Raw genomic sequence first — 27170 nt, 5'->3', positions numbered from 1 at the left:
AGGTTTATGGTTAAATTGGTACAATTGAAAAGTTTATGGCTAAATTGACAAATCGTCAAAACATTTAGGACTAAATTTGTATGATTGAAAGGTTTAGGTCTTAATTGATCATCGTACAATAGGTTTAAGACTTTTTTAACAAATTTTCCTACTATAAATGACCACATTTATTAAACTCTTCAGCCCAGCCAAATCCCCCAAGTCTACCATCTACTAGAAAAGATCGAATTCTCCTCCTTCCTCTATCTCTATACGCCTTTCCTCAACCCTCCCCCAAAAATTTCAAAACAACTCCGTTCTGTCAAGACATCGTCTCCAAAAAGGGCAAAAAGAGGTCAGAGATCGAGATGGGTTCGATATCGAGCGAGACCCGGGAGGGTTCGACCCAAGTCCCCAACGACGACGAAACCCTTTTATTCGCCATGCAACTTGCTGGCGCGGCCGAGCTGCCCATGGTCCTCAAGACGGCTCTCGAGCTCGACCTCCTCGAGATCATGGCCAAGGCTGGGCCCGGTGCACGCATCTCTCCCAGTGAGATAGCGTCTCAACTCCCAACCGAGAACCCGGACGCGCCCGCAATTCTCGATCGGATCCTGCGCCTCCTCGCGACCAACTCCATCGTCTCGTGCACTGTGCAGGAACTCCCCGATGGGCGGGCCGAGAGGCTCTACGGGGTCGCTCCGGTATGCAAGTTCTTGACGAAGAACGAGGATGGCGTTTCGGTCGCCCCTTTGTGTCTCATGAACCACGATAAAGTCCTCATGGAAAGCTGGTCAGCGATTTGATTTTCCACCATCTCACACATTTTGGAACGTACATCGACTGATTGACATCAACCTGCATCATATTCTTCCTTATTTTTGCACTACTAATCATTTGGCACGCACACCAAATAGTTATAATCTTTGTTCTATGACCTGTTAGACTCAATCAATCACCATTTTGAAAGCACACACAAAACATACTCTTTACATTTGATAGGTGGACGAGTACTTAGGCTCCGTTTTTTTTTTTACTATAAAAAATGAATGATTAGGAAAATATTTTCTTGAAAATGATTGCTTTTAAAATATTTTTGTCGTCGGAAGTATTTAAAATAAATTTTTATTGACTAATTATTTTCAGCGATACAAGCGATCGTTTTTAAGAAAATATTTTCTAAATCATTCCTTTTGATATTTTTTTGTTTGTTTGTCATTTTGTTACATTGGGGGTGACAACAAATGGAACGGCAAAGCCACAGAATTCTTCACATTAGACGTTATTAGCATTATGACCCTAAATTAATTCCCTATAATCTGTTAATAGCGTTGACTTCCTTTTTTGGGTAGAACTAATTTCGAGATAATAATGTATCTACATCACCTAAGAGATGCATGTTCACGATCAATCCAAAAAGAAAGGGGGGTTTTTAGTGAGCCAATAGATTATAGTTCCGATGGGCTTTAGCCACCCAATCCACCGCCTGAGATGTCAAAATGTATAAGCCCATGATTTGGCCCATGCTACGAGTATTGAATATGTTTCGGCTTCATATTATCAATCTATGACGCAATTATTTAGCGACTACTTGCTATTAAAAGTTCAATGCGACTTTGATCGATTATCATCTCTAGATAGATTCGTAGGTCGAAGAATTTTGACCTATGAAGAGGAAAAATGCTGAATCGTTGTAGAATTTGAGTATTGCTAGCATAATAATCGTTAAGTGAATGTAAGAATAACAATATATTATGAGTCACGAATTCTTAAAAAAGTAGATCTCATAATAATTTTTAATTAATTTTTTTTGTGACCCAAAATAGGCTGTTAATCTCACAGTACCGAAACACTGTTACATAATCAATTATCGTAGAATTTTGGCCCAAATGATGCAGGTACCACTTGAAAGATGCAATTCTTGAAGGAGGAGTCCCGTTCAACAAGGCCTATGGAATGACTGCATTCGAGTACCCCCGTACCGATCCAAGGTTCAACCAACTATTCAACAAAGCCATGTCTGATGTTTCGAACATCACCATGAAGAAGGTCCTTGAGACGTACAAAGGCTTCGAGGGCCTCGAGTCGGTGGTCGACGTCGGTGGCGGAACTGGCGCCGTCCTCAACATGATCGTCTCCAAGTACCCCACCATTAAGGGCATCAACTTTGATTTGCCTCACGTAATCGCGAATGCTCCGTCCTATCCTGGTACTTGTATGTCATCCCTCATATTGAGTGCATGCACCGTTAAAACTAGAATTGCCTTAGAGACATTACATTAGCGTCGATGCATGCATGGTAATATATAATTGAAAAATCTCATTTCCTATGCTAATCGATTTTGACTTCCTCGAATTAATGACCACAATCTTCGAGTTAGGTGTCGAGCACGTCGGAGGAGATATGTTCGTTAGTGTTCCTACAGGAGATGCAATTTTCATGAAGGTTACTTCAACTTATATTACGTTGAAATTTAGATGACAATAACTTCTTGTTTCTAATTCGCCTCGTTAATTGATGCATTTGCGACGTGTAGTGGATATGTCACGATTGGAGCGACGATCATTGCTTGAAGTTCTTGAAGAATTGCTACAACGCTCTCCCGGAACAAGGGAAGGTCGTAGTGGCCGAGTGCATCCTTCCCGAGCTCCCGGACACGAGCTTCGCGGCCAAGGTAGCCTCTCAGGCCGACCTGATAATGATGGCGCACAACCCCGGTGGGAAGGAGCGGACAGAGAAGGAGTTCGAGGCGTTGGCCGAGGCCGCGGGGTTCAAGGGTTTCCGCGTCGCGTGCATCGCCTTCGATCACGTCATGGAATTCCTCAAGAATTAAGGATTGATTGAGCTTAATGGGACGGAACATGTAGACGCATTGGACAATGGAGAGAGTTATATCTAGCTTCTTGTGATTAGCAAGAGCATAATAAAATGGTAGACCCAATGTTGAGGCGGTAATTTAGTTGCGTGTGCTGAGCAAATCGGAAAAATGGTGCGAAAAATTGTTTAAGGCATTTAGCATAGCCGTCGTGTATGACGGATCAATTATATTGTTTGAGTCACCTACAACTCATCCTATGTGACGCTTAGATTTCGAAATCGAGCAGATCATGAAATAAGTTGTAATACGTAACATCACGCATCGTTTCATTTATCACGTGTAGCTAATCGTGATTAGTCATTGAATTCTTAGATTCAGAAATAAATTGAAGCGCATAATGGTTATTGTATTGAAACTTAGAATTAGCGTACGTCTCCATGTCCGGATGCACAAAACGAAGGTGAGTGCGTATGCATATGATTGAAAGGAGAAGTATGACTAAATATTTGTATTATCGCCACTGTACATGTTTTTTTTTTGTCGTGCCTTTGCACACGTTGACTTCACACTTTCCAGGAGAATTTATATCAATATTTTATACAATCACTGCAAGATTCTTCTTTGCATTTGCATTTTATATGCACATTCATCAATCTGAATAGAAACAGAGAGATAAGAAATATGTGGACCAGAGAATTGTGGAATTTCTATCGTTCTATGCATGTGATGAATCTAATGAAAGTACATAATCATATTTATAGGCTATATTAGATAACTTTCTAAGGGAATCAAATCAAGTATGATCAACCAAAATATGCACAAATGAGGGTACGGAGAATCACCCAATATACGCACAATCACAGGAGATATGAGAAATATCCTAAACAGCTATAGAAAATATTATGAAATTTCACATCTCCTCAAGCTCAAGGTGTATAGAAGTCAGCTTGAGTTTGGATACTAAAATCCAAAAAAAAAAAAAAAAAAAAAAAAAAATTCCGGTGCATTGCCAAAGAGGTTTGATGCGTTGAAGGGAGAATAGGTTCACGTTGACGTCGCTACTTACGTTGAGAGAGGGATACTAGTAATTACTGAAAGAGAAGATGACACGAAATGCTATAATTGCACTAGGATGTGCGCATAGGTGTGCACCGGTCCAATCTCAGGATTTTCTAGCTCAAATGTCAATGTAAGTAACATGCGGATTAGAGAAGTGTGGATTTTATGTATAGACTTTTATTAGATGAATATTTAAGATAATCAATCAAGTAAGATCAATCCAAATATGCACAATTGTGATGTGAAAAATCTCCTAAATGTCTCTATATGTGTCTCTGTGCGTGCGTGCGTGTGTTTGGGGGGGGGACAAAATCTTCTTTTAAGTTAGGCATAATGACACAAGTAGTCCATGATCTTTGACTCAATATGCAATGTGGTTCTTGAATTTTTAAATTATTTAATGTGATCCATGAACTTTAGTCTAATGTATAATATAATCATTGAACTTTTAATTTTTTTCAATGTAGTCCCAAAAATTTTAATAAATATTCAAACTAGTCCTTGGACCGTAGGAAAAGTTTCAATTATATCATTCCATTGGATTATTTTCCTATAGTCCAGAGGCTAATTTGAACACGTAGCAAAAGTGTCACATTGGACAAATTAAAAGTTTAGGGACCATATCGCACGTCGGGGTAAAATTTAGGAACTATATTGATCAAATTATAAGTTCACGGATCACATTATACTTTGAATCAAAATTCAAAAACCGTTCGTGTCATTTTCAGTTTAAGTTAAATGACCTAAATGGACCACTTTCATTTGTTACTTGAAGAGGTGGATTCAGTCCCGTTGTGAAACATCGTCTGGCACATATACAACGGCTTTGCAAGCATAACAGTTTTTGGGTGATTGTGAGAATAACAGTTTTTTGCGAGACATAAATTCTTAAAAGAATAGATCTCACGATAATTTTTAATTATTATTATTATTTATTTTTATGTGGCCCAAAATAGGCCGTTGGTTTTCAGTCACTCAAAGACTCACATAATAATTCTCCGTATAAAAATGCAGAACCGGAACAGACTGAAAAGGATTCGTACGACTTCGCTGTGTCCACATACCCTATCGGTGCATGTGGATCCACGGATCTGGAAAATGATAGACAGGCACGCGAATAGTTTTTAGTTTGCCACGTTATCAGACCCTCTTGCCTAATCAAATCCCCTCAGTCAACCACATTCAACAAAAGCTTAGGCTCTCCTCCTTCCTCCATCTCTGTATACCCTTCTTAGACCCTCTGCGGATTTCCGAAACACCTCCATTCCATCAAGAGATCTGCTCGGGAGAGGAAAAGAAAGAGGCGAGAGATCGAGACGGGTACGATGTCGAGCGAGACCCCGATGGCTCCCGCCCAAGTCCCCAACGACGAAGATGACGAAACTGTTTCCTTCGCGATGCAACTCGCCAGCGCCGCCGAGCTGCCCATGGTCCTCAAGGCGGCTCTTGAGCTCGACCTCCTCGAGATCATGGCCAAGGCTGGACCCGGCGCGTGCCTCTCTGCCCCCGAGATTGCATCTCAGCTCCCGACCGAGAACCCAGACGCGCCGGCGATGCTCGATCGGATCTTGCGCTTCCTCGCATGCTACTCCATCGTCACTTGCGCCGCGCACGAACTCCCGGATGGGCGGGCCGAGAGGCTCTACGGGCTGGCTCCGGTTTGCAAGTTCTTGACCAAGAACGAGGATGGTGTTTCGATGGCCCCTTTGTGCCTCATGAACCACGACAAAGTCTTCATGGAAAGCTGGTTAGTGATTTTAACTTTTCCACCATCTCATCAAATTCTGGAATGTACATATAGATAACTACCTGCATTACATTCGTCCCAGTTTTGGCAGTACTAATCACCACTTGCACTCACGAAACTGATATGGACTGTTGGAACAAAAAACAACAATAATAAACTTGGAAATTTGGAAGGAGTGCACGAATAAAGGTCAGAGGGAAAACTTTTATTGGAATGCAAGTGCTCGTGCTACAACTCGAAGCTCACTTTGCTTCTGTGTCAACGCTTCAGAAGTGTTCTAGTTATTGTTGAAGTTGTACCATTCGAGAAACTATTCACCTATGACTGTTTTCTCCAAGACAAACGTAAAATTTAAGGTAGAAGAAGAAAATTTTCTAGCTGTCCACACAACAAGAGCCATCGCACACATCTTCTGACAAATATAAAGCAACAAAAGTCCACAGATAAAATCCAATAAAGACATACAATAAATACACTTGAATCATTCGTAGCATTCATGGAAAAATCTCCATGCTTCAATAGTTCAATAGTTACTCATCATTAAGTGCTTGTGAATTTTTGTCTTCATTCTTCTCCCGGTGCCTATCATGAATTTAGACTTTTTTCGAGAACCACCAACAATAATTCATAACAGCAATTAACTTTTTCAAATCAAATAATTAATTCTACAGTATTCAAACAGTCTTCCTTAAAATTGACTTTGTGTTTCAACAACACCAAGTATCATCTCTAATTTTTCGACCAAATCCGTCTTCAACGGTTTTTTCGAAATATCAGCAATCTGATCTTCTGATTTGCAGAAATTAAGTTCAATCTCACCATCTTTGACTTGGTCACAAACATAGTGATACTTGATGTTGAGATGTTTGCTTCTGCCATGAAAAATTGAATTCTTGGCTAATGCAATAGCCGACTTATTGTCATGTATCATTTTAGTAGGACCTATTTGTTCATGCATCAATTCATACAGCATCCTACAAAGCCATATTGCTTGACAAGCCATCGAAGCTAACGCCATATATTCTGCTTCAGCCGTCGAGAGTGCAACAACTTGTTTTTTTTAGGACCAAGAAATTACTCCTAATCTCCAAAGGACTTTTGCGATTCTCGTTATCACCTGTCCAATCACTATTTGTATACCCACTAGACTGGAATTGTAGGTATAAGAATATAGAATTTCATGGTCATGTGTTTCACTGACATACCGTAAAATTCTTTTTACACCATGCAAATGTGATTGGTATGGTTTTTCCATGAACCTGCTAATAATTCCCACTTCATATGTGATATCTGGCCTAGTAGAAGCCAAATATCTCAAACTACCAACAATGCTTTTGAAATAAGTGGGATTACTAGTTCATAGATTCATTCTTTCTTCAAATCCAACCGTTTTATTACAAGAGTCCAAAATGATTTGAGCAATTCCATTTTCAATCGCTTCAAAATGTTATTAGCATATTTTTGTTGTGAAATAAATATGCTATCATATGTCTGCTTCACTTCAAGGTCAAGAAAATAGGACATCAATCCTAAATCTGTCATCTCGAATTGGCTAGTCGTAGCCTCCCTAAATTCTGCAAACATATTTTCGCAGTTTCCTGTAAATATCAAGTCATTAACATAAAGTCACACAATTATTATGTCACGGTTAGACGATTAGTAATTGACTTGATATACATTGTATGCTCGTACGACACTTTCATGCTCTCATGGGTACGGGTTGATCCATATGTACCAAGCACGAGGTGCCTATTTTAGCCCATACAATGCCTTTTTCAGCTTGTAAACTTGATTTTCATGCTCTGTGGTTGCTCTATGTAGACTTCTTCTTCAAGGACATCATTTAGAAATGCTGATTTCATATCCATTTGATGGATCCCCCAACGGTTTTGAGATGCAAGTGCTAAGATCATCTGAATGATATCCATTAAGGCCACTGGTGCAACTACTTTAAAATAATCAATACTTGACTTTTGCTTATGGCCCTTTACAACCAGTCTGGCTTTGTAATGGTCCACCCGACCATCGAGTTTGTACTTCATCAAGTACACCCACTTGACACCAATGGGTTTCTTACCATGTGGTAAAGAAGTCAGAACCCATGTGTCATTCTTTTCAATGGAGTGAACTTTTTCATCCATTGCTTGGATCCACTTCTCATCTACACTGCTTCGTCATAGGATACAAGGTCACATTAAGCAAATAAACAAAAATTTACTGTATTTTCATCGGTGATTCCGTCACTATCATTGTCATCGTCTCTTGTGACCACATAATCCATGAATTTTGCTGGCGTCTCCCTCAATTGCTGTGATCGACGTGGTGGTGGTTCTAAAGGTGCTATGGGTGAAGATGTACCACCAGTCGAAGATAATGGAGTTTTTTTTGTGCCTCTCCCTCAAATGGTTCATCTTCAATGGTGATGCTTTTCTAGTCACCCTTTTGGTTCTAGTCCCACGCTTCATATTCAAAAAATTAGACATCCCTATTGATGATTATCTTTTCAGTGACTGGGTTATATAGCTTACAACCTTTAGTTGCCTCACTGTAGCCAATGACGATGCACTTCTCGCTTTTGTCATTCAACTTCTTCTTCCGTTCATCTTGTATAAGGGGATATGCCATGCACCCAAGTACAGTAGGAACGAATTATCTGGCTTATTGCAGCTTCAAGCCTCTTCCATAGTTCTTCCAAAAACACTCATTGTTGGACGCTTGTTTAGTACAAGAACAACACAAACAACGGCTTTTGCCCAAATAAAGTCCAATGTAGACACACGATAAATGCTTGTAAACTTCTGTCTTCATTCTTCTCTCGGCGCCTATCATGAATCAAGACTTTCTTCGAAGACCACCAATAATAATCCAAAATAGTAACTAATGTGCTTAAATCCAATAATCAATTTTACTTTATGTAAACATGGACAAAAACCAAGTCGGGTTTATTTTTTCGTAAAGAGTGCTTACTGCGACCAGACAGGAAATAGAGACACGGAACCCAACACAAGCTTCATCCTCTTATCATGCTCCTAGATCCCTATGGACGAAGATATGGCAGTCCAATTCAACTCCTAAAATTAAGTTTTTTCTGTGGAGTGCTGCGACAACGCTCTTGGCCCTAGAGATAATCTATATAGAAGACAGATCTTCTCCGACCCAGTTTGCAGTCTCTGCAAGTACTGGCTAGATACGGTAGAACATACCCTTCTATGATGATGTTTTCTTTTGCTAGTCGTTTTGTTAGATTGGGGTTGACAACAAATAGAACTGATAAACCTCCGACAATTGTTCATCAATTAATGCGACTGGTCGCTGACATTACTCATCATTAGGAGAAACAAAAAGCCGAATCGACTGAGCATTTTGACCTATATAATGCAGGTACCACTTGAAAGATGCTGTTCTTGAAGGAGGAATCCCCTTCAACAAGGCCTATGGAATGACGGCATTCGAATACCCTCGTACTGATCCAAGATTCAACCAACTATTCAACAAAGGGATGTCCGATGTTTCAACGATGATGATGAAGAAGGTCCTCGAGACATACAAAGGCTTCGAGGACCTCGAGTCGGTAGTCGATGTCGGCGGCGGAACCGGTGCTGTCCTCGACATGATCATCTCCAAGTACCCCTCCATTAAGGGCATCAACTTTGATTTGCCTCACGTCATCGCCAATGCTCCTTCCTATCCCGGTTCTTATATGCTATCCTCCAATCTCTCTGTATCACTCCATGTTATTTGTATCGCATGCGTGATTAGAGCTAGAATTGCCTTAGAGACAACAGATTATCCTTGATGCGTGCATGGTAATATATGATTGCAAAAGCTCATTTTCTATGTTATTCAATGTTGACTTCATTGAAATAATGACTGCAATCTTCGAGTTAGGTGTCGAGCACGTCGGAGGAGATATGTTCGTTAGTGTTCCTACAGGAGATGCGATTTTCATGAAGGTTTGCTCAACTTATGTTACCTCACTCTCATTTGCCAATTTCTTTCGAGTGTAAACGATAATAGCTCTTTTCTTCTGATTCGTCGTGTCAATTGATGCGGTCGTGACGTGCAGTGGATATGTCACGACTGGAGCGATGAGGATTGCTTGAAGTTCTTGAAGAATTGCTGCAATGTGCTCCCGGAAGATGGGAAGGTCATAGTGGCCGAGTACATCCTTCCTGAATTCCCGGACACGAGCTTCACGTCCAAGTTAGTCGCTAATGTTGACCTGCTCATGATGGCTTACAACCCAGGCGGGAAAGAGCGGACGGAGAAGGAGTTCAAGGCGTTGGCCGAGGCCGCGGGGTTCAAGCGCTTCCGCGTCGCATGCATTGCCTTCAAGACTTGCGTGATGGAATTCCTCAAGAACTAAGGTTTGGTTGATCAAATATAATCAGCTCTCGACATATAATGAAATGATTGACCAAATGTCATATGTATTTTTCGTGGTGATGTAATTCGATCGAGAATGTAAAAGATGTTATTAATAATGAAATGAATAAAGAGATAAATAATAATGCATGCAGAAGGAACAAAGATGAGCTGAGCCATTAGCTTCATGGACTTAACCAAGACGTGTGCTTGAGTCTCTTGAGCCTATATCTTCTTCTTTTTCCCTTGAAAGCGGCCCATTTGTAATTTGTTACAGTTGTTTCTGATTCTACATTGCAGCCGGGCGATCACCGGTCACCACCACCCACGGCGCATGCCTCTGCCAGCCACCACCAGCTGCCTCCTTCAACTATCGCCATTTGCCGGTGCCCATTCAGCACTTTATAACTAGATTGATTAAAATGCAATTTATGTGGGCCTAGTATTATTAAATGATCCTAACATATAAATTACATTAGATATAAGAACACATCAAGTGTTAATATTTGTGTACGGCTCTTAGATGTGTCAAATGGGTGGATCGGATCGGGTTTGGATTGGATTGAATATGGTCCGACCCATATTAACCCGTCTAACCCGTTTTGACCCATATTTAATGACCCATACGCGACCCGACTCACAATTGACCTATACCCGACCCAACCCGTTTTGACCCATATTACAAAAATACACTAATATTCTAGAAAATATATACAACTCATTTAACCTATTTTTAGCGCTTCACATGTATATGTTATTTGGATTAAAACTTCACATCAAATAAAAAAAGAAATTTAAACAATAAAAAAAATTAGTAAATGAAATAAAAAATATATTACTAAAGTACTTTTATGCAATAAAAATTCTAGTGAATTTTTTTTTTCATTTTTCAATTTAAATTTGTTTTTTGAATTTTTAGAAGATTCTAAGGACGGCGTTTGGATTCTCCTAGGAGAGGCCGACTAAGTTATAAATCCCACTGCTTCCTCAACTCTTCAGTCGATCCGACGCGTCGCTTCTTATTTTCTCTCCAGACCATAAAAACAAAAAGAAAAATTTCATACGCCTTCGATATATATATCTATGCCTCTGCATAACGCCTTCGGAAAGCGAGTATGTCTGCGGAAAATCACCAAACTCGTCCATGCGCCTTCGAAGATCCACCACCGGATCGACGAGGAGCTCGCGTCGGCATTCAAGCGGAGGCTGCCCTCCTCCCGCAGAGGTATCAGCAAGTGCCCCGTGTACCTCTTCGCCTTGGTCATCGCCCTCTCGCAATCGCCCCGGTTTTTTCTCTGATGGTGCTGTGTCCCGCCAACCTTGAGTTCGCCCTGCCCGACTTGTCCGTCAAGCTCCTCAACTACACGAATAGTGACCCCTTGCCATAGCTGAATGCGACGTTCACCGCCTGGGCGACACTCAAGAACGATAACTTTGGCCAATTCAAGTTCGAGAACAACATCTTGACCGTGAGCTATAAGGAGACAGTCATCGAGTAGAAGGTATTGGGCGATCGGATGGTGGGGTCAAGGGAGATGAAGCATGTGGACGTCACAGTTGCGGCGGGCAGCGGTGACCGACAGTGGTGATGGGTGGTGGTGGCGGGCGGCGGCGGGCAACCGTGTCGGTGTGCGGTGAGCGGTGGCAGTGACGGCGGGGGGATTGGAAAGCTATAACTCATGGGTTAAAAATGGGTCGAAAATGGTTGAGCTAAAATTTATATTTGAATAAACTTTATAAGCTTAGACCCATACTTGACCTATTTTTTAAATTTAATGTACCCATATATAACCCAAGTGTATAGAAATGAGTTAAATAATAGGTCAATAACCCATATTGACACCTCTAACGGAGCTCACTTTGATGTTAATATTTTTTTTAATCACTTAAGTGTCAAATCGGAGAAAAAATAATCACTTTAGTGTCGACGGCGAGAAATTCTGGCTACCTCACCAAGTTTGGCACTCAAATAATCATTTAAAAAAAGGGTATTTATCCGATCTAAAAAACGATCATTTTAGTGTCAAATTGAAGAAAAACGATTATTTTAGTGCCAACAATAAAAAATTCTGGCAACTTCACTGAAGTTGGCACTTAAATAATCGCTTTTTTAAAAAATTGGCATTTAAGTGATTCAAAAAAATATTAGCACTAAAGTGAGTGCCGTACACAAATATTGACACTTGAAGTGTCTTTTTATCAATTATATTAATGATGTTTTCGTTAAGGGTTGAGGGTCTACTCCTAATTTTCTTAGCAATATATGATGAAATGAGGTAGTCAAAATTTAAGTGTCAATTATAATGAAAAACACAAAAATATACGTAATTTTACTAATGAAACAACGGTAACAATAATTTATTGTCGTAAATCAAGTCCACATTTATAAGAACTCCTTTAATCACAAAGTAGTAATCTATACTTCGTGTCGCATTAAAAACAAGGGATAACTGCTCTAGAAGTCTTAAAACTTGTCATGAAAGTGCAATTGAATCCTAAAACTTTTTAAAAATACAATCAAGTTTTTAAACTTGTTAAATTGGTAAAATCAGAACCTTTCATTAACATTGTCAATTTGATTAAAGGAAAATGCTGGCATAGTATTTTTAAATTAATTTTCTATCATATGCGGCATTTATTTGTTTATTCGGATCTAATCTAGATTATATATAAAAATAAAAAAAATATGAAAGTTTATATAAAAAACAAAACTAGAAAAAAGAGAGAAAGGCGGGGTCATCAACCGTTGCTGCCGTTGCTAGGGGTGAGCGGTTCCAGGTTCCTTACGGGTTCCACCTGGAACCCGGAACCTACCCGTCCAAACAGGTTCCTCATTTTTTGGAACCTGGAACCTACCCGTCACACTTTGGAACCTGGAACCTACCCTGTCACAGGTTCTAGGATCGGTTCCAGGGTACCCGAGAACCTATCAATTTTTTTTATTTTCTTTTATTTTTTCATTTTTAGTTAAGCAAAATGAGAGTGAACACTACAACATCTATGATAAAGTAGATGTGAGTGATTTTAGGCTCTGTACTGATTACATTTAAAACCCGAAACCAATCCATTGCAACACATTTATCATTTTTTGGAACCCGAAACATAAAAAATTGTTTGACTTCAAATTATACACTCATCATCGAATGCCATATAATGTTGTATGATTGTGCAAAAATATATACCAAGAAAAATATAAAAATTTATTTCAGAATCCAGGGTCCAGGTTCCAGGTTCCAGGTTCTATGTAGTGGAACCTGGAACCTACCCGTTGGAACAGGTTCCTCAATTTTTGGAATCCGGAACCTACCCTGCATACCTTGGAACCCGGAACCGGAGCGGATCCTACAGGTTCCGGTTCCAGGTTCTCGGTTCTACCCTGGAACCATGCTCACCCCTAGCCGTTGCTGCCGCCAAGCCAAAATAGGTAGGCCTCCCATCACCCCCGTTTTTGCTCGCCTTGCTGTGAATTTCTGGCTCGGTTCATTTCCAATTGAACCAAGCCAAACTAGATAGTTTGCGATGTTACCGAAGGGCTGAATAACGTAAATCTAGCATTTATTCGGATCGATTTAGCTCGTAGACTAACTTTAACTTCACATTTAGTCCTTTTTCAAAGCTACGCACCACACGTTCAATCGAATGCCATAAAGAACACCGACCTGAGTCAAAATCGAGCATCCTAGATACCCTTGATTGTTCATGATTTACTTTGAGTTTCATCTAGGGCAATTGATTTTGACTTAGGCTCGGTGCTCTTCGTAGCATTCTATCGAACTTGTGGTGCGCAGCTTTGAAAAATGACTAAATGTGAAATTAAAGTTGGTGTGTGGGCTAAATCGATCCAAACCGATGCTAGATTTATGTTATTAAGACCTTCAGCAACATCGCAAACTATTTGGTTTGGCTTGGTTCGATCGGAATCGAACAGAACAAAAACAGGGGCGACAAGGGGCATACTTGCTTTGGCTTGGCGGTGGCAACAACAACAATGATGAAGGCTCGGCGGCAATTCGTGAGCTTCCTGATATTCAAGTATAACTGGATCGGGACTTAGCTTAGCTCGATTTCTTCATGAAGATGCTGCGGTGACCAACTGGAATTCTTGTTGAACGGAGCTCGGCGCGGCGCAAAAGTGGTCTAATCAATCAACAACCTCTCTCTCTAGCTTCTCTCTAACTCTAGGAGCTTTTCCAGATAAAAAATGAACTCCCTTTGCTTGTGGATGATTTCAAGATACTTAAACTAGCTGAAAATCACTTGCTCAAAATTAGTTATGGCCAGCTGGCTTGGCACGTGTTGAGGCCAGCTTGCCGATGTCAGAAGGTTCTGGGAAACTTACCGGTGGCTGGAATTATTTTTGGATGTCTCCAATTGGCCTTCAATTGTGGCCTTCTGTTTCTAGCATTTTGGTATCGTCTGAGGGAAGAACCAATTTAGGGTTCAATGAATTTTTGGTCAACTTGGTTGACTGGGTCGGTCTGACCTGATTTGCAAAAATGCTTAAATTCGAACCCAAATTAACCTCTTTTCATGAATTCGAAGTTAAAATTGAGATCTAGGGCTTATTTAGGACTTGGGTATGGGGGAGTTTTGATCAATTGGTGCGATTAAGTACAAAAACCCCAAAATTTTATACAATTTAAGTGTAAATTGGCAAATTGAAACCCTTACTGACCATTTCATGCAAATCTGACCCTGTAATGAGTTAGCCAAGGTCAATTATGCTTTGGCAAAGTTTCCTTTTTTTTGTTGAAAACGGCCAATTGAATGACAGTTCCCAATTAGGTCCAAAACGCCCTAAGATTAGGTCAAAAATTGATTATTCCCTAAATGAAAAATTGGTTCATAAAAAATGCAATTAAAGGTTCGTAATTCAAATGTCATAACTAACTCAAGGCAAGAAAATGACAAGAAGGGGCTCAATCAAGGCATGAATTCCCATAAATTGGGGAAAACTATAATCTCAATCTAATTTTGCCAAAATAATGTGGCCAAAGTGAAATTGGACTTAAAAGAAGATAAAGTATTATTTTTCCAAATTTTTCTGACCCTATTTGGTATTTTTCTCAATTTTAGGCTATTTTAAATGTAAAGAAATTTCAAAAATTTTGAAAAATTTAAAAAAAAAAAAATTCTGGTCAAAATTGGTTCCTTAGGTGTGGCCAAAACTTGATTTTCAAATTTTACGAATTTTTCATACTTTTCTAATATTTAAAATGATCAAAAATTAAATGTCAACAAGTGATCACTAAACTTCTTTCTATAATATCGAATTCCATGATATGGAGAAATAATTGTTGGATGCTATATCCAGCATAGGCAAGGTTGTCATGGGTCAATCAATCTAGCGTTCCCTTAGCTGTTCCAAGTCGGTCTTGCCAACACTCCCCACATGCTTTGTGAGATGATCCAAATGAGAGAAGGGATATCTTATATATATAAAAAAAACCCCTCAATTACAACAGTCGATCTATACTTGATCTAATGGAAGAGATTGCTCCTCCCCATCTATCAATGAGAGTGCACCTCCCTGTTGACCAATGAGATTACATGGAACTCTCTAGAATAGTGTATATTTATGATATTACTCGCCCTACGAATATTCTAGAAAACTCAATAGAGGCGTCCGTTCTTTTTGCATGGTTCATGACCCTTCGAGCCTGAAAGCCTCTGGACGTGGCACAAGGTTGTATATACCTACCGATTTTAGGTAAAGTTTCAACAACATATCCCAGGAAAGTAGGGTAAAAATTTCATATAAAATAGGGAATGGTCTGTGCCTATAGGAAGTTTCATTCATCGATGCCTCGGAAAGTGCGTTTGCAAGTTCAAAGCAGAAAACTTCCACGGAGCTATTACATATGCTTCAGAACAGATCGCCGAAATTGAATTCTAGGGCACTGCGACGCTAATTGTAAACCTAAACTAAACAACAGAAAGGTTCCGATTGAGTTACAAATGGATTCAAGCCATTTAGGCTTGTTTCTTGAAGATCTCAAGACAGTGTTCTTGATCCAAGTTTCTGCTCCAGAACTTCTTGTAGTACTCTGCATATGTGAAGTCCCGATAATTGGGCCCACGCCCATCGTCTAGGAGCGATGCGGGTGAGCTAATCATCGCGTCGTTGCTTGGGCAAAGGAACGACGCAATCGACATTCTTGGCTTGTCAATGTTCACTACGGCCCGGTGCCACACACTTTTGTACCTCCCATTACTCGGTGCCTACGATAAATCATGCACATCAACAATATCGCATTCAGCAATGAACGATATTTTAGGATATTCAAGAAATTATAACTATATTATCAGAAATCATAAGGTACTTTTTAAAAAAATTGAACCTAGGGAGGCGTGTTCCCCACACCGTCTTCCCCACCTAGATACGTCTCTAACCGCATTCATTTCTAAAGTTTTCTTCTTCAATATAAGCAAGACATGTTATCTTGCCGGAAATTACAGTCGAGTGATCGACACATTTCAGAAGATACTGAAAGTGTTAGAAATAAATCAAAATCGACTGGATACACCATGTTAGAAGTACCTGTAACTGGTCACCGATGTTGATGACAAAGGCATTAGGGTGAGGGTTGATGGCGACCCACTTGCCATCCTGGAGGACCTGAAGGCCTGCGACATGTAGATCTTGGAGTAGGATGGTGAGTGCATTTGGGTCGGTGTGGCCTGGGAGACCGTAAGTGAGCTCTGGCTCTGGGCATGGTGGGTAGAAATTGACGGCCATGTGTTGCCCTTGTTCTCCGAGGATGTTCCTTATGGTGTCCTTCTCCAACCCGAGGCTCTCCGAGATCAGCTCCTCGAGTCTGTACCCGAGGCCTCGCACTTGTCGACAGTAGTTGCTCACGAATTCCCTGTCGACTAGGCTTTTCAGATACCGTCATTTACACATTATTACAAAACTTTGTGAGGTTCGGATATGACAGGTTAGGTCCCGATCATTTGAGCCTGAACTTGTCCAAACTTGTCGATCGATCACCTCTTGTTCGTATCGTGAGGAGTGACGATGCAACGGATATTGGAAAAACAAGACAATCGCAATGAAAGGAAGATAATTTTACCACCCAACTGATCCATGGACGACTCAGTTAAGATGAAGTGGACTCAGCTCTTCCGGCCATTTTGGCTAACGCTGGTCCGAATTTTGAAGGCTTTGGATGGCTTTTGTACCAAAAATAAAGAAACGAAAGTCCGAAAACAAATATAAAAAGATAATTTATGCGGATCAATGTGGATCATTACTTTTTTAGGTTGTAACAAGGTGATCGGTTCTAAGGTGGGTAGGTTTCAGACCTAAAACTTAGAATCTAATCTGTCGGGGTCGCTTCCTAATATTTGGAATCGAGAACCATGTTGATTAGGAAACCAGCTAATTCCAGAGTCAATTCATGAACATGCCCGAGGCTTATTTATTTATTTTATATTTATGATTTGTACAATATGCATGTGTCACACATGAATACAATTTTTTTTCTCATGAGAATAATATGTCGAACATATTTAATTTCAACAGATATTTTCCATTTTAAAAAATAGTAAAAGATTTACTTAGGTTTAGGGATAAACCGGTTCAAAATCGATTGGGTTCTACCTTCTACTCTAGATCCGACTTCTAGGTTCGACCTTGGAATCGGCCTTATAGGTTTCATCAGGTTCTTGAATAGAACCAACCAGTTCAGGCTACCAAATCTAGAACCGAACATCTCGAAGCCGGCTCCTAGTTTTTGAGGCCGAAAGCCGGACCAGTATTCTTGCGAACCGGCTCAGTTGCTCACCCCTAGGTTGTGACAAAGTCTATTACGTCGACCAATTAAACAACCACCCACAACGACACTTCTAGATGGGTACCCAATTTTCTCCATCTTGGATTCCACCTAACCCCAGCGACCGCTTTCACTCTTGCAAAATCAAGACCGACAACTTCTGGAAAATTCAAAAGTCTCATGTCCGGAAGAATCTTACAGAGCATCCAACTGTATGTACAGTCATGATCATAAATATAAAGTGCGCCAATTCAAGTGGCTTGCAATGACCGCAGCTCATGACTTGAGCTTGTTATGGTCATCAACCTACAATCTACCGCATGTCCTTAATTAACGAAAAAGAAGAATGCTTAAGTCGGATGACAGCAACAAGTGCAGCATGCCTAAATTTAAAGGGGTCAGAAACAACATTTGGGTGACTTGTGTAAAGGATAGACATAATTGATATTTTTGGTGAATTTATTTCTTATTTTGTGGTACTAGTTTAGTAAGATGAGATGCCTTGGGGATAATGTTGCTAGACTCAGCTTCGTCTGTTTCCTGGTCTGCATGAGCACCAAAGTCAAGTACGACTAGGCGAATGACCTACATTGAAACTTTATCAAAGTCACCTTTGTCGGGATCTATATTGTTCAAATGCTTGAATTCTTGATCGCGGATTGAATTTCTGAGTAACCCATTGTGTGAATGAGAATATATAGAGCTCAGTGTGTCGGTTTCAAAAGCACTAATCGACCTTCCCTACCATACTTTGATCTCCATGTGAATCCTCTCGCTTTGAAGCGTAACATCATTGAACTTGGGGAGAAAAAACAAAATTCAAAATTGAGTTCACATTGTGACAAATTTAGGCCGACATCATATAGACCAAGAAGCTACGTTTCTTTATCAACTTTGAAAAATTGACATTTGCTCCTTTTTTTTAATCTAAAACTAAAGTGTGTGTATATATAAACATATGTATTTGGGTCGAGAATTAAAGTATACTTGAAGGACGGCATTTTGCATGCGATAGAAAATTGTCACTTGAATGTGGGGAAGATGAATTACGACATCATCATCAGGACGTAGGAGGCCGACGTCATTGGGTAATCCAGACTAGTGCGGCACATTTGTGTTTTCTTTTGTTTTTAGCTTTCCTCAACTTGCGTCGCCCGTGATCGAGGCATAGTACAAAAATACAGAGGTGGTCCGTGAACATTACACTCCGTGATTGACAATATTTCAATAACAATACTTCTGTTTCTTTCTTCTTTTTTATTTTTTTTTTCAAGCAGAACAATACTCTTAAATAATCGACGTCTTAGAATAATTTGTTTAATTACTTCTGTTTATACATCCTAGCAAATGGTATGAATAATCAAGACCCACTAATAAAGAGACAGAACACTCGATCTTACATTGTCGTGACTCGTTACATAAGTCTCATATGACGACTATTCGTATGTAAGGATCAACAACCGATTCAATTGTTCTGACCATCTATTTCTCTTCCTTACTAGGTGGTTGTTCCGGTCACTACATCTAAGCAGTACATACCATTTCCACGGTAGAATCTTCCATTTGACAACAACTCTTCACTCATTTTTGTGGCCAAGGCCAAAGGTGGTCTTAGTGAAAAGAGAAAATGGCGAAAACCATTAAGAACGACAATGCTTTGTGACGGTCCATTCATGTGGGTGTAGAATTGTCGAACTCCGTGACGTATGTTGAATTTAACTAGAGACATCGGCTTCAATAATTATTGATGTTTTTAATATTTTTTAAAAAAAAAATAAAGATTGTGCGCTCAAACATTAAACAAATTGTCCAAATCTTTCTCGAGAATTACAAAAAAGTGACCTCATGTTTCACGAGTGTCTCCTTGTCCTTTTCTCTAGTGGAACACTGTCTTTTCCCTTTTTTCTTTGCAATGCATATAGCATTGTATGTTCATTAATCGTGCACTCTACTTTTAGGAAAGTCAAGTCATTTAAAAATTAAAAACATTCATGAACCACGTTGTTTTTATCTATTCCAATATCGAATTATTCTTTCGATTAATGGGTTTTAAATTTCGACAATAGTAGATATTTAGTTATGCTTGCATGTAGACAAACGTCACAGATCATTATGCTCGGGATCAAGTGAGAGAGAGAAAGGGCAAGAGAGATACTTGAAAGTGGGAGGATTGGAGGGCCAGTCTTCCATATATTTGTCAAGGGGGTGACAATGGAGCCGGAGATAGTCTCTCCAGTTGTGGACCTTCTCTTTCGTCACGTTGAAACTGGTGGACAGTCTCATCGTCTTCGTGGGATCCTCCGAATAAAGCTTCATCTTCTCTTCCACGGGCAGGCGGAAGAACTCTGCCGCCACCTCTTGCATCCTCTCCACCGCTTCCGTCGATACTCCATGGTTAATCACCTGGTTAAAACCCCGACACCTCAAGTCTCAAATCAAAAATTTCAAGTATCTATCTCTTTAAAGCTTGCTTATGTCATATCATTACGTCGCATGAGACACTTGACACTAATATTTTCAAGTATATATTGCTTTGAAGCTTGTTAGGACATTGCGGGTTTGGATGAACAAAGGCGAGACAAGGCCGTGCCGAGACACGTGCAATACAAACATAGGAGAGTAACGTCGAGAATAAGGTCCGTGTGCAAAATGATCTAATGAGAAGGGCCACGGTCCAACTAATCGAGATACCATGCTCACAAGGGCTTTCCTAAAAAAAAAAAGCTTAAGCCAATAGATGAATTAGAACCCGAGGGCTGTGTACACGTGGTTAAATTGGAATTACGTATTCACGAGACAACTCTTCGACTGACTTTTTACCAAAGCAAATGAAAGATCACAAATGAGCTTCACCTGGAAGAAACCGTAAAGTCTGCAAGCATCGCCGATTTGGCGAATGACTCGGGATCTGTCATGGCAACCTAAGTCGATGATCGGGACATGCTCGAAGGCGGACACATCGGAGAGGCGAGGACGCTCGGATTCCGGCCTCACGTAGCTTCTCGGCAACGTCGTGAACCGAGTCCCGCCGGATATAAGTTTAGCTTCCATGCGCAAGTCAATGATTCCACAGAAAACAGAAAAAAATGAATGGAGGAGGGCTTATTTTTCTGCCCTTTTACTGAGTTTGTGGGTATGGCTGGCTCTGGTGAGCTTCCGAGAAAGTGAGCATCCTGAGGTGCTACATGCGTGCGTATATTTATGAAGCAGTGGCCGGTGTGCTGCTGTCGAAATTACAGAAATGCCCTATAGACCAGATCAACATTATGAGGTCAAACTCACAGTGCCATTTGGTAGTGGAAATTCGCGTCATGCCTTGCGAAACTTGAAGGGCTGTATCGTAAATCGATTCAGAATGATCACACAGATAATAAAAGAAAAATAAATGACGCGCGGTTTACCTAGGTTCACCCCAGAATGGGGTTACGTCCTGCAAAGAGATTTCATTATGATTTTGGTTCATAGCCACACAACTCATTATAATGATCAGCTAAAAAATGAGTAAAATATATATTCACTAAATGGGCCCAAAACCTAAACTTATCCGAAACCCCTTTAATCCCTCAACAAGCGGAAACCCCACTCGCTGACTAAGCAACGAGACACCCGTGTCGGGGATGCTGCCCCAGGACCCTCACATGTCGTCGGATTATACTTCAATTTTCCTAAGCTCACGTGGGCGTGTCCGGTGTGAGAAATAAGAGTCTCCGAAGTATTCACCAACTCCAACAAAACTTGCTGATATATTTCATCATTCAATGTTTGATCCTTGGCATATTTGGTTTCTAATGTAGATGCGCACACGGTTTGAGCTGCTTCCAATTCTAGATGGTAGTTTAAGTATTCTCTAGACAAAATCAGATGCATGTACATAGAAAAATCACGACAGTTTTGAACTTTCTTGATCTGGATCGTACTGATTTGACTTTATTTTAAAGCAAACATGATTGAGCTTGATGCGATGACCGTAGTATGCATATCGCGTTTCCGCCATTTGTAACCTTCAAAACTACTTCCTACATCAGTCAATTTCATGTCGTGCCTTCGTTTCCCAACCTAGTGTTAGCGATCTGCCCTAAGAACTAATCAATGATGATGCTCTATCATTAGTTGTGGATTAGGTTGTGTCGAAAAACGACATTCATTATACTTAGATAGTCATAATGTGTTATTAGAGACCGCTTATGACTTATGGACCAAAAAGAGTTTTGAGCACACTGCTAATGTTTAGTGAACCTACGGGGTTACACGCAAAAGCGAACTGAATTCATATTTTTTTCTGCGCCTTGATCTACTTAAAAAGTAGATTTTAATTTATTCTCCTATTCTAAATATCTACGCAATCGTGCGTGCTATAAGATAACGATTGAACGGACGATTGGAGGTAGGCGGTTTAGTGGACCAAAATCGCCCGTCCTCACTTCTTTATTACGCGTAAATATTGAGGCTATATATATAGACAAGGGAAAAACCCTAGGCATGCCCGTTGGAATAAAAGAGTCTTATTCCGGAAGAGAACATAAAGGGAAAATATAGAGAATCGTTCTCGATTCTCGGATCTCCGAGAGAGACTCAAAGATCAAAGGCAATCTAGCGAGAGAAACTCCAAGATCCGTAAGCTAGCACTTGGATCGTTGGAGATTTCGGTTCATGTGTGTGGATATCGGTAGAGGCGCAACACTTGGGTTGCTAATTCAGATACAACCGATCGTCAATTTAACTTCGATCTACAAAAGGTACGCCTTGAACTTCGATTGATTTCAATATACGCATGGATCCTATCTAGGGTTTCGGTTTAGATTTATATTCCGCTGCATTTTGACAATCCCAAAACCCAGGTTTCCCCTCCTTCCAAAAAAGCACCGACCTACCCGCCCTCCTTCGTAGGGGATTTGTGTGAGGTTCTCTCCTCTCCCTCCCCTCCCCCTCTCCCTTTTTGTTTCGCAATCTCTCTATATCCTTAGCTTTTTTAAGACTCCTTTGTTGTTTCTGCGAACGATCCCGTTGACTTCCTTCATGTGGATGATTTTGTCCAGTGAGCTCGGAAGTATTGAAAGCGCACAACAGAAATTCGATATTTTTACATGAGGAGATCGCCAAGAGAAAACCCTAATTCGAGCTCGTTAATATATTTAGTTAAGCCAATTTGGATATATTAACTGCTCAACATCACATCAATTCCCCGATGGAGACTTGTCTAACACAATTTACACGTATATATCAACAAATTGATTATTGAAGCATGGTCCATACTCATCATCAATAGGAAAGCATGGGGTCCTGCTTTATTTTACTTGTAATTGAGGGATGTAATAGAGTGGTGTGAGGTACTAATTATAATGAAATTTTCTGCTAAATGTAGCCCTAGTTTAAGAGTAAATCGGGATAAACCTTTTATCACGATTTCTCTTTCTCGCTTTTATGCTCTATTTCGTTGTGGATGTACATTTAGCTTTAACAAAAAAATCCAAAACGAGAGTGTCTAGGAGGAATCTACTATTCCAAATTTGCTCACTCATTTCGGCTTCGATAATTGCTCCTTGTAGTTGAGCGCGACTCCTCTACTACTTAAGCAATCGACTTACCTAAAAATGATTTTGTGATCCATTAGTATATTTTTTGCATGTCTTCTCTCCAGATCTAGAGTTAGATTTAGATTTAGATTTGAGTGTCATTCTATTCCAATCTATAAATAGATATGGGATTTATAAGGCATTTTCTGTGCTTTTTAACTTGTTGGTGTTATTATTGTCTCTGTATGGTAATGGTAATGGGGACGTCGAACTTAGGCGTGCACGCCTTTTGGCAAAACCATATCTACTAGAAAGTAAAATCTTGACATATGCTCATCATTAATGTTGATGCGAGATTTGGTGATTGGCCGCTAGTTGTGCTTTGATGCTATGACATATATGTCGTTATGGAATAAACGAGTTTCTAAAGGTTGTACGAACTATCAAGTTAATGTATATTTTATATTTACTTGCTTTGTTTAATTTGTATCTTTATCTTGAAGTTATGTACTTCTCCTTGAAGTGAAGTGAAAATTTTCTTTCCGATAAGAAAAAAATGCTTTTTATATGTTTGGTAAATCAGGCTCTGTTTATTTTGTAGAAAATAAGAGATTCGGAAAACATTTTCTTAAATAAATGAATGAACGAGAAATCTACTCAAATGTTTAGACATAATTTGTTATCGATAATGAAAATATTTTTCGCTGCCTAATTATTTCAAACGCTTAGTGACCGGGGCTTTGATACGCTTTTATGACCGAAAATAGTAACGAAGATGAGATAGGGCACAATTAAGGTATGATTAAGTGGACAAATTAAAGTGCAAGCTTTTAATTACTTTGCCTAATGAATAGATAGGGTAGGAATTCAGGTACACGATCTAACCTGCTTTGTAGAGAACGAGATTTATAAGCTATTACTCTATAGCCCATGCGATAAGCCACGTTTTCCTTCATGCGATCGAAACATAGGGCAAGCAACTTCATTTTCTTCCTTCTCTTTGTCCCAGTAACTGAATACACACAATGAATGATTAGTTAGGCGTGAGGCACGTGTTGAAAAAGCTTTTATTCTCTTTGCCCTATAGTTCAAAGCAAAAAGAGCAAGAAAGGGACATTCCGACGTTCTAGCAATTTTAATGGGAACAAAGGTGTTAATCATCCAAAAAATGACAGCAAAACATTGGTTTTTCGTGGGACATTGAATGAAATAGAAACCGTTTCAAACGTGATGTAATTGTGATCCTCACGTTAACGGGATCCTTGGACATATTGGTGGAAAGGACGAAATTCGCCCCGTTAAAGAACGGTGAGGTAAATGCCGACATCGCACACCCACCGTCCATGGGCAATAGAATAAGTCTAAACCTATCACCATTGCATCAGCCGACCATTCTATAGTGATTCTCGAGATCTTAGGGAGAAAGGGATTTGCCACCGTCGTGTGGCCGACCATTCTATAGTGATTCGCGAGATCTTAGGGAGGAAGGGATTTGCTACTGTAGTGCGGCAATGTTAATGTTGTATGTTAGGACATGGGGATAAGTGCTTCAAAAGTCATAAATCTACTGTATTAGTACTAATTCAGTTCTAAAACTTTTATATTTGTACCAATTAAGTCCATTCGAGATATTATGGAAGGACAATGTTGACATGGACACCGATCGTCCTACATGGCATGGATGGCGCTGACTTGGTTTTTTTATTTATTTATAAATTTAAATAATATTTTATTCTATAATTTTTTTTTTTGGTTTTTTCTTCTTCTTTTTTCTTATCACTACTCTTTTTTTTCCTCATTGAAGGCTGGCCGACCCTTGCCAGACCCGGGCAAGGGCCGTGAGCCCTTGCACAGATCTTGCGAAGGCCACGACACCCTCGTCCGCCCTCGCCCGGGGCCGGCGGGGGTCGGCCGGCAATCGTTGCCAACCCTCAATCAGAAAAAGAGTATAGAAAAGAAAAAAAGGAAAAAAGAACAAACCAAAATTACTTTTATAAAATAAAAAAATACTAATAAATTATAAAAAAAATGTCTAGGTCACCGTTGTTCATGCCATGTAGGATGATCGACGTTTACATCGGCGATTTCTCTCCAAAATTGATTGGATGTAATTAATTGGTATAAATGCAAAAAAATTTAGGACCGAATTGGCACAATTAAGAAGTTCGGATCTGAATTGGTACTAATGCAATATGTTTAGTAGTTTTTTTTAACACCTTTCTCTAAGACATGTAACATGCATTCATCGATCTTTCGAACATGGTCAGTCTTAATTCATCGAAGAAACTCATCTAAGACGAGATAAATTTTAGAAAATACTTGGGCGATGGCACCGTTACTCTACCTAGAGTAACGGTGCTTTCTACACCCCACAATTTCCCAAGGAAATCGAGTGACTTTTTTGTCCGGTTTCCTTGGGAAATCAATTTCAATAAATAACAAAGTTTTGCTTAAAGTAAGTTTAAGGAGAAAAAGATCTAGAATTATTTATAACCAAAAGTCAGATAATCAAAATATAAGAACATGCTAGCAGTGCATGAGGTTTTTTCTTGTATTTAGTTAATTCTACTCTTGTATTATATTTTAAGATGATTTTTCTTGTATTTTGTTTACCTCAATCTTTAATCACTTTTTTGTGACTTGCTACCAAATCCGCAATTGGTATTTTATTGCGGACTTAAGTAGAACATGCCAGCAGTGCACGAGGTTACCCCGTCCAAACATTTTTTTCCGCAACAAAATTTAGTAATGTATCGGGAAAGTTGGTTTGAAAGGGCTTTTTGTTAATTTTGATTTCTAAGACTCTGCTAGAAGAATTTGCACCATTGTTGGATAACCGAATTGACTTAACAGACTGTTGTTTGATCCTACGCCTTTAACGAATGTGACAAAAAAACCACCCCAAGCTTTTCCTCTCTACTTTTCTTGTTCTATGTTTATGAAACTCTAAGACAAATCTATTTAGCGATTGGCGTAAATATTTTATAGTGATATTTTCATCTTTTTATTTGCTTAGAATTTCAAAAACTAGTTTTTCCTTTTAGAAATTTGTGACACAATGCGATAACTCACTAAATTCTGCAATCGTCTTATTATTATTATTATTATTATTATTATTTGGTAAGGTGCAATCATCTTATTTTGATCTTTTCTTTACTTCATTTTTTTTTATCCATGATCGATATTACTTGTCTTGATTTTAGGTCACTGTAGAGTCATCCTAGAGCAATTTGATTTTAGTGAAAGGAATGATAAGCCATTTCATTACACAATAATTTTGTCATTGATTGCAAAGGCAACATTTCAAGTGTTTTTTCCTCTTTAGATCTTTATAATGATTTTCATAGTTGGTGATAAATTTTCCACTTGCGATTCTCTATATTTGGTATTTAACTTATTTTGTATTTCTTCATATTCAAGAATAATCACTTGACGGGATTTAGGATTAGAGAATTTAATTCAGGATTAGAGGATTTTATTGAGTCTTGCTTGCACTTTTGTCTCTAATTTTTAGCTTGAAAAGAAAACATAGAAATCAGAACATTGAAACCGGTTCAAGAAGTCTTCCAGTTTTCTAAAAAATTTTTGGCTGGCTGGCGTGGGACCGTTTGACTGTCATTCTTCCGTTCATCACGCTAGCCGTGTCCATAAATTTCTGCGTGGATCCCGTCTCTCCAAACGCAATTGGCGGAGAGCGGCGTAAATGGGCGAACGTCGCAAGTTTTCAGCTCAATTTAGCTAAAGGTTTATGTCACTATGCTTTCATGTGACGAACGTGGACCCAACAATATGAACTAGGAACATAAGTCGACTCGATTCAATGTGCCATCTTCTCTCCTTTTGCCGACGAATCGTGTCTGGCAGGTGACGTCGTAGTCCTGACGACGACTGGGATGTCAATAAGGTTTTTCGT

At 39.6% G+C, this 27170-nt stretch overlaps 3 protein-coding genes across 4 annotated transcripts; 2 read left to right on the top strand and 1 right to left on the bottom strand.

The window, feature by feature from the left end:
• The first annotated feature begins 280 nt into the window (after positions 1–280).
• LOC115726834 (caffeic acid 3-O-methyltransferase 1-like) lies at positions 281–3131 on the top strand. Its single transcript, XM_030656900.2, has 4 exons — positions 281–772; positions 1878–2188; positions 2361–2425; positions 2517–3131. The coding sequence occupies exons 1-4, from the start codon at positions 348–350 to the stop codon at positions 2811–2813; spliced, it is 1098 nt and encodes a 365-aa protein (XP_030512760.1). The 5' UTR covers positions 281–347; the 3' UTR covers positions 2814–3131.
• Positions 3132–5182: 2051 nt separating this feature from the next.
• Positions 5183–9970, top strand: LOC115726821 (caffeic acid 3-O-methyltransferase 1-like). The gene is made up of 4 exons (XM_030656882.1): positions 5183–5604; positions 8986–9296; positions 9493–9557; positions 9671–9970. Exons 1-4 carry the CDS (start codon positions 5183–5185, stop codon positions 9968–9970), a joined length of 1098 nt encoding a protein of 365 aa, XP_030512742.1.
• A 5739-nt stretch (positions 9971–15709) lies between these two features.
• On the bottom strand, positions 15710–20991 carry LOC115726831 (protein DOWNY MILDEW RESISTANCE 6-like). 2 transcript variants are annotated; one of them, XM_030656898.2, is made up of 5 exons: positions 20598–20991; positions 19900–20147; positions 16511–16835; positions 15906–16191; positions 15710–15755 (listed from the first exon to the last, which is right to left on the bottom strand). In XM_030656898.2, the coding sequence occupies exons 1-4, from the start codon at positions 20793–20795 to the stop codon at positions 15943–15945; spliced, it is 1020 nt and encodes a 339-aa protein (XP_030512758.2). In that variant the 5' UTR covers positions 20796–20991; the 3' UTR covers positions 15710–15755; positions 15906–15942. The 2 variants fall into 2 exon arrangements, with proteins under 2 accessions (XP_030512758.2, XP_030512757.2); XM_030656897.2 differs by having other exon boundaries at positions 15710–16191.
• Positions 20992–27170: the final 6179 nt, after the last annotated feature.

This window comes from Rhodamnia argentea, chromosome 7 (assembly GCF_020921035.1).
Source record: "Rhodamnia argentea isolate NSW1041297 chromosome 7, ASM2092103v1, whole genome shotgun sequence".
Classification (NCBI taxonomy): Eukaryota; Viridiplantae; Streptophyta; class Magnoliopsida; order Myrtales; family Myrtaceae; genus Rhodamnia; species Rhodamnia argentea.
This window is presented reverse-complemented; position numbering and strand designations above follow the sequence as displayed.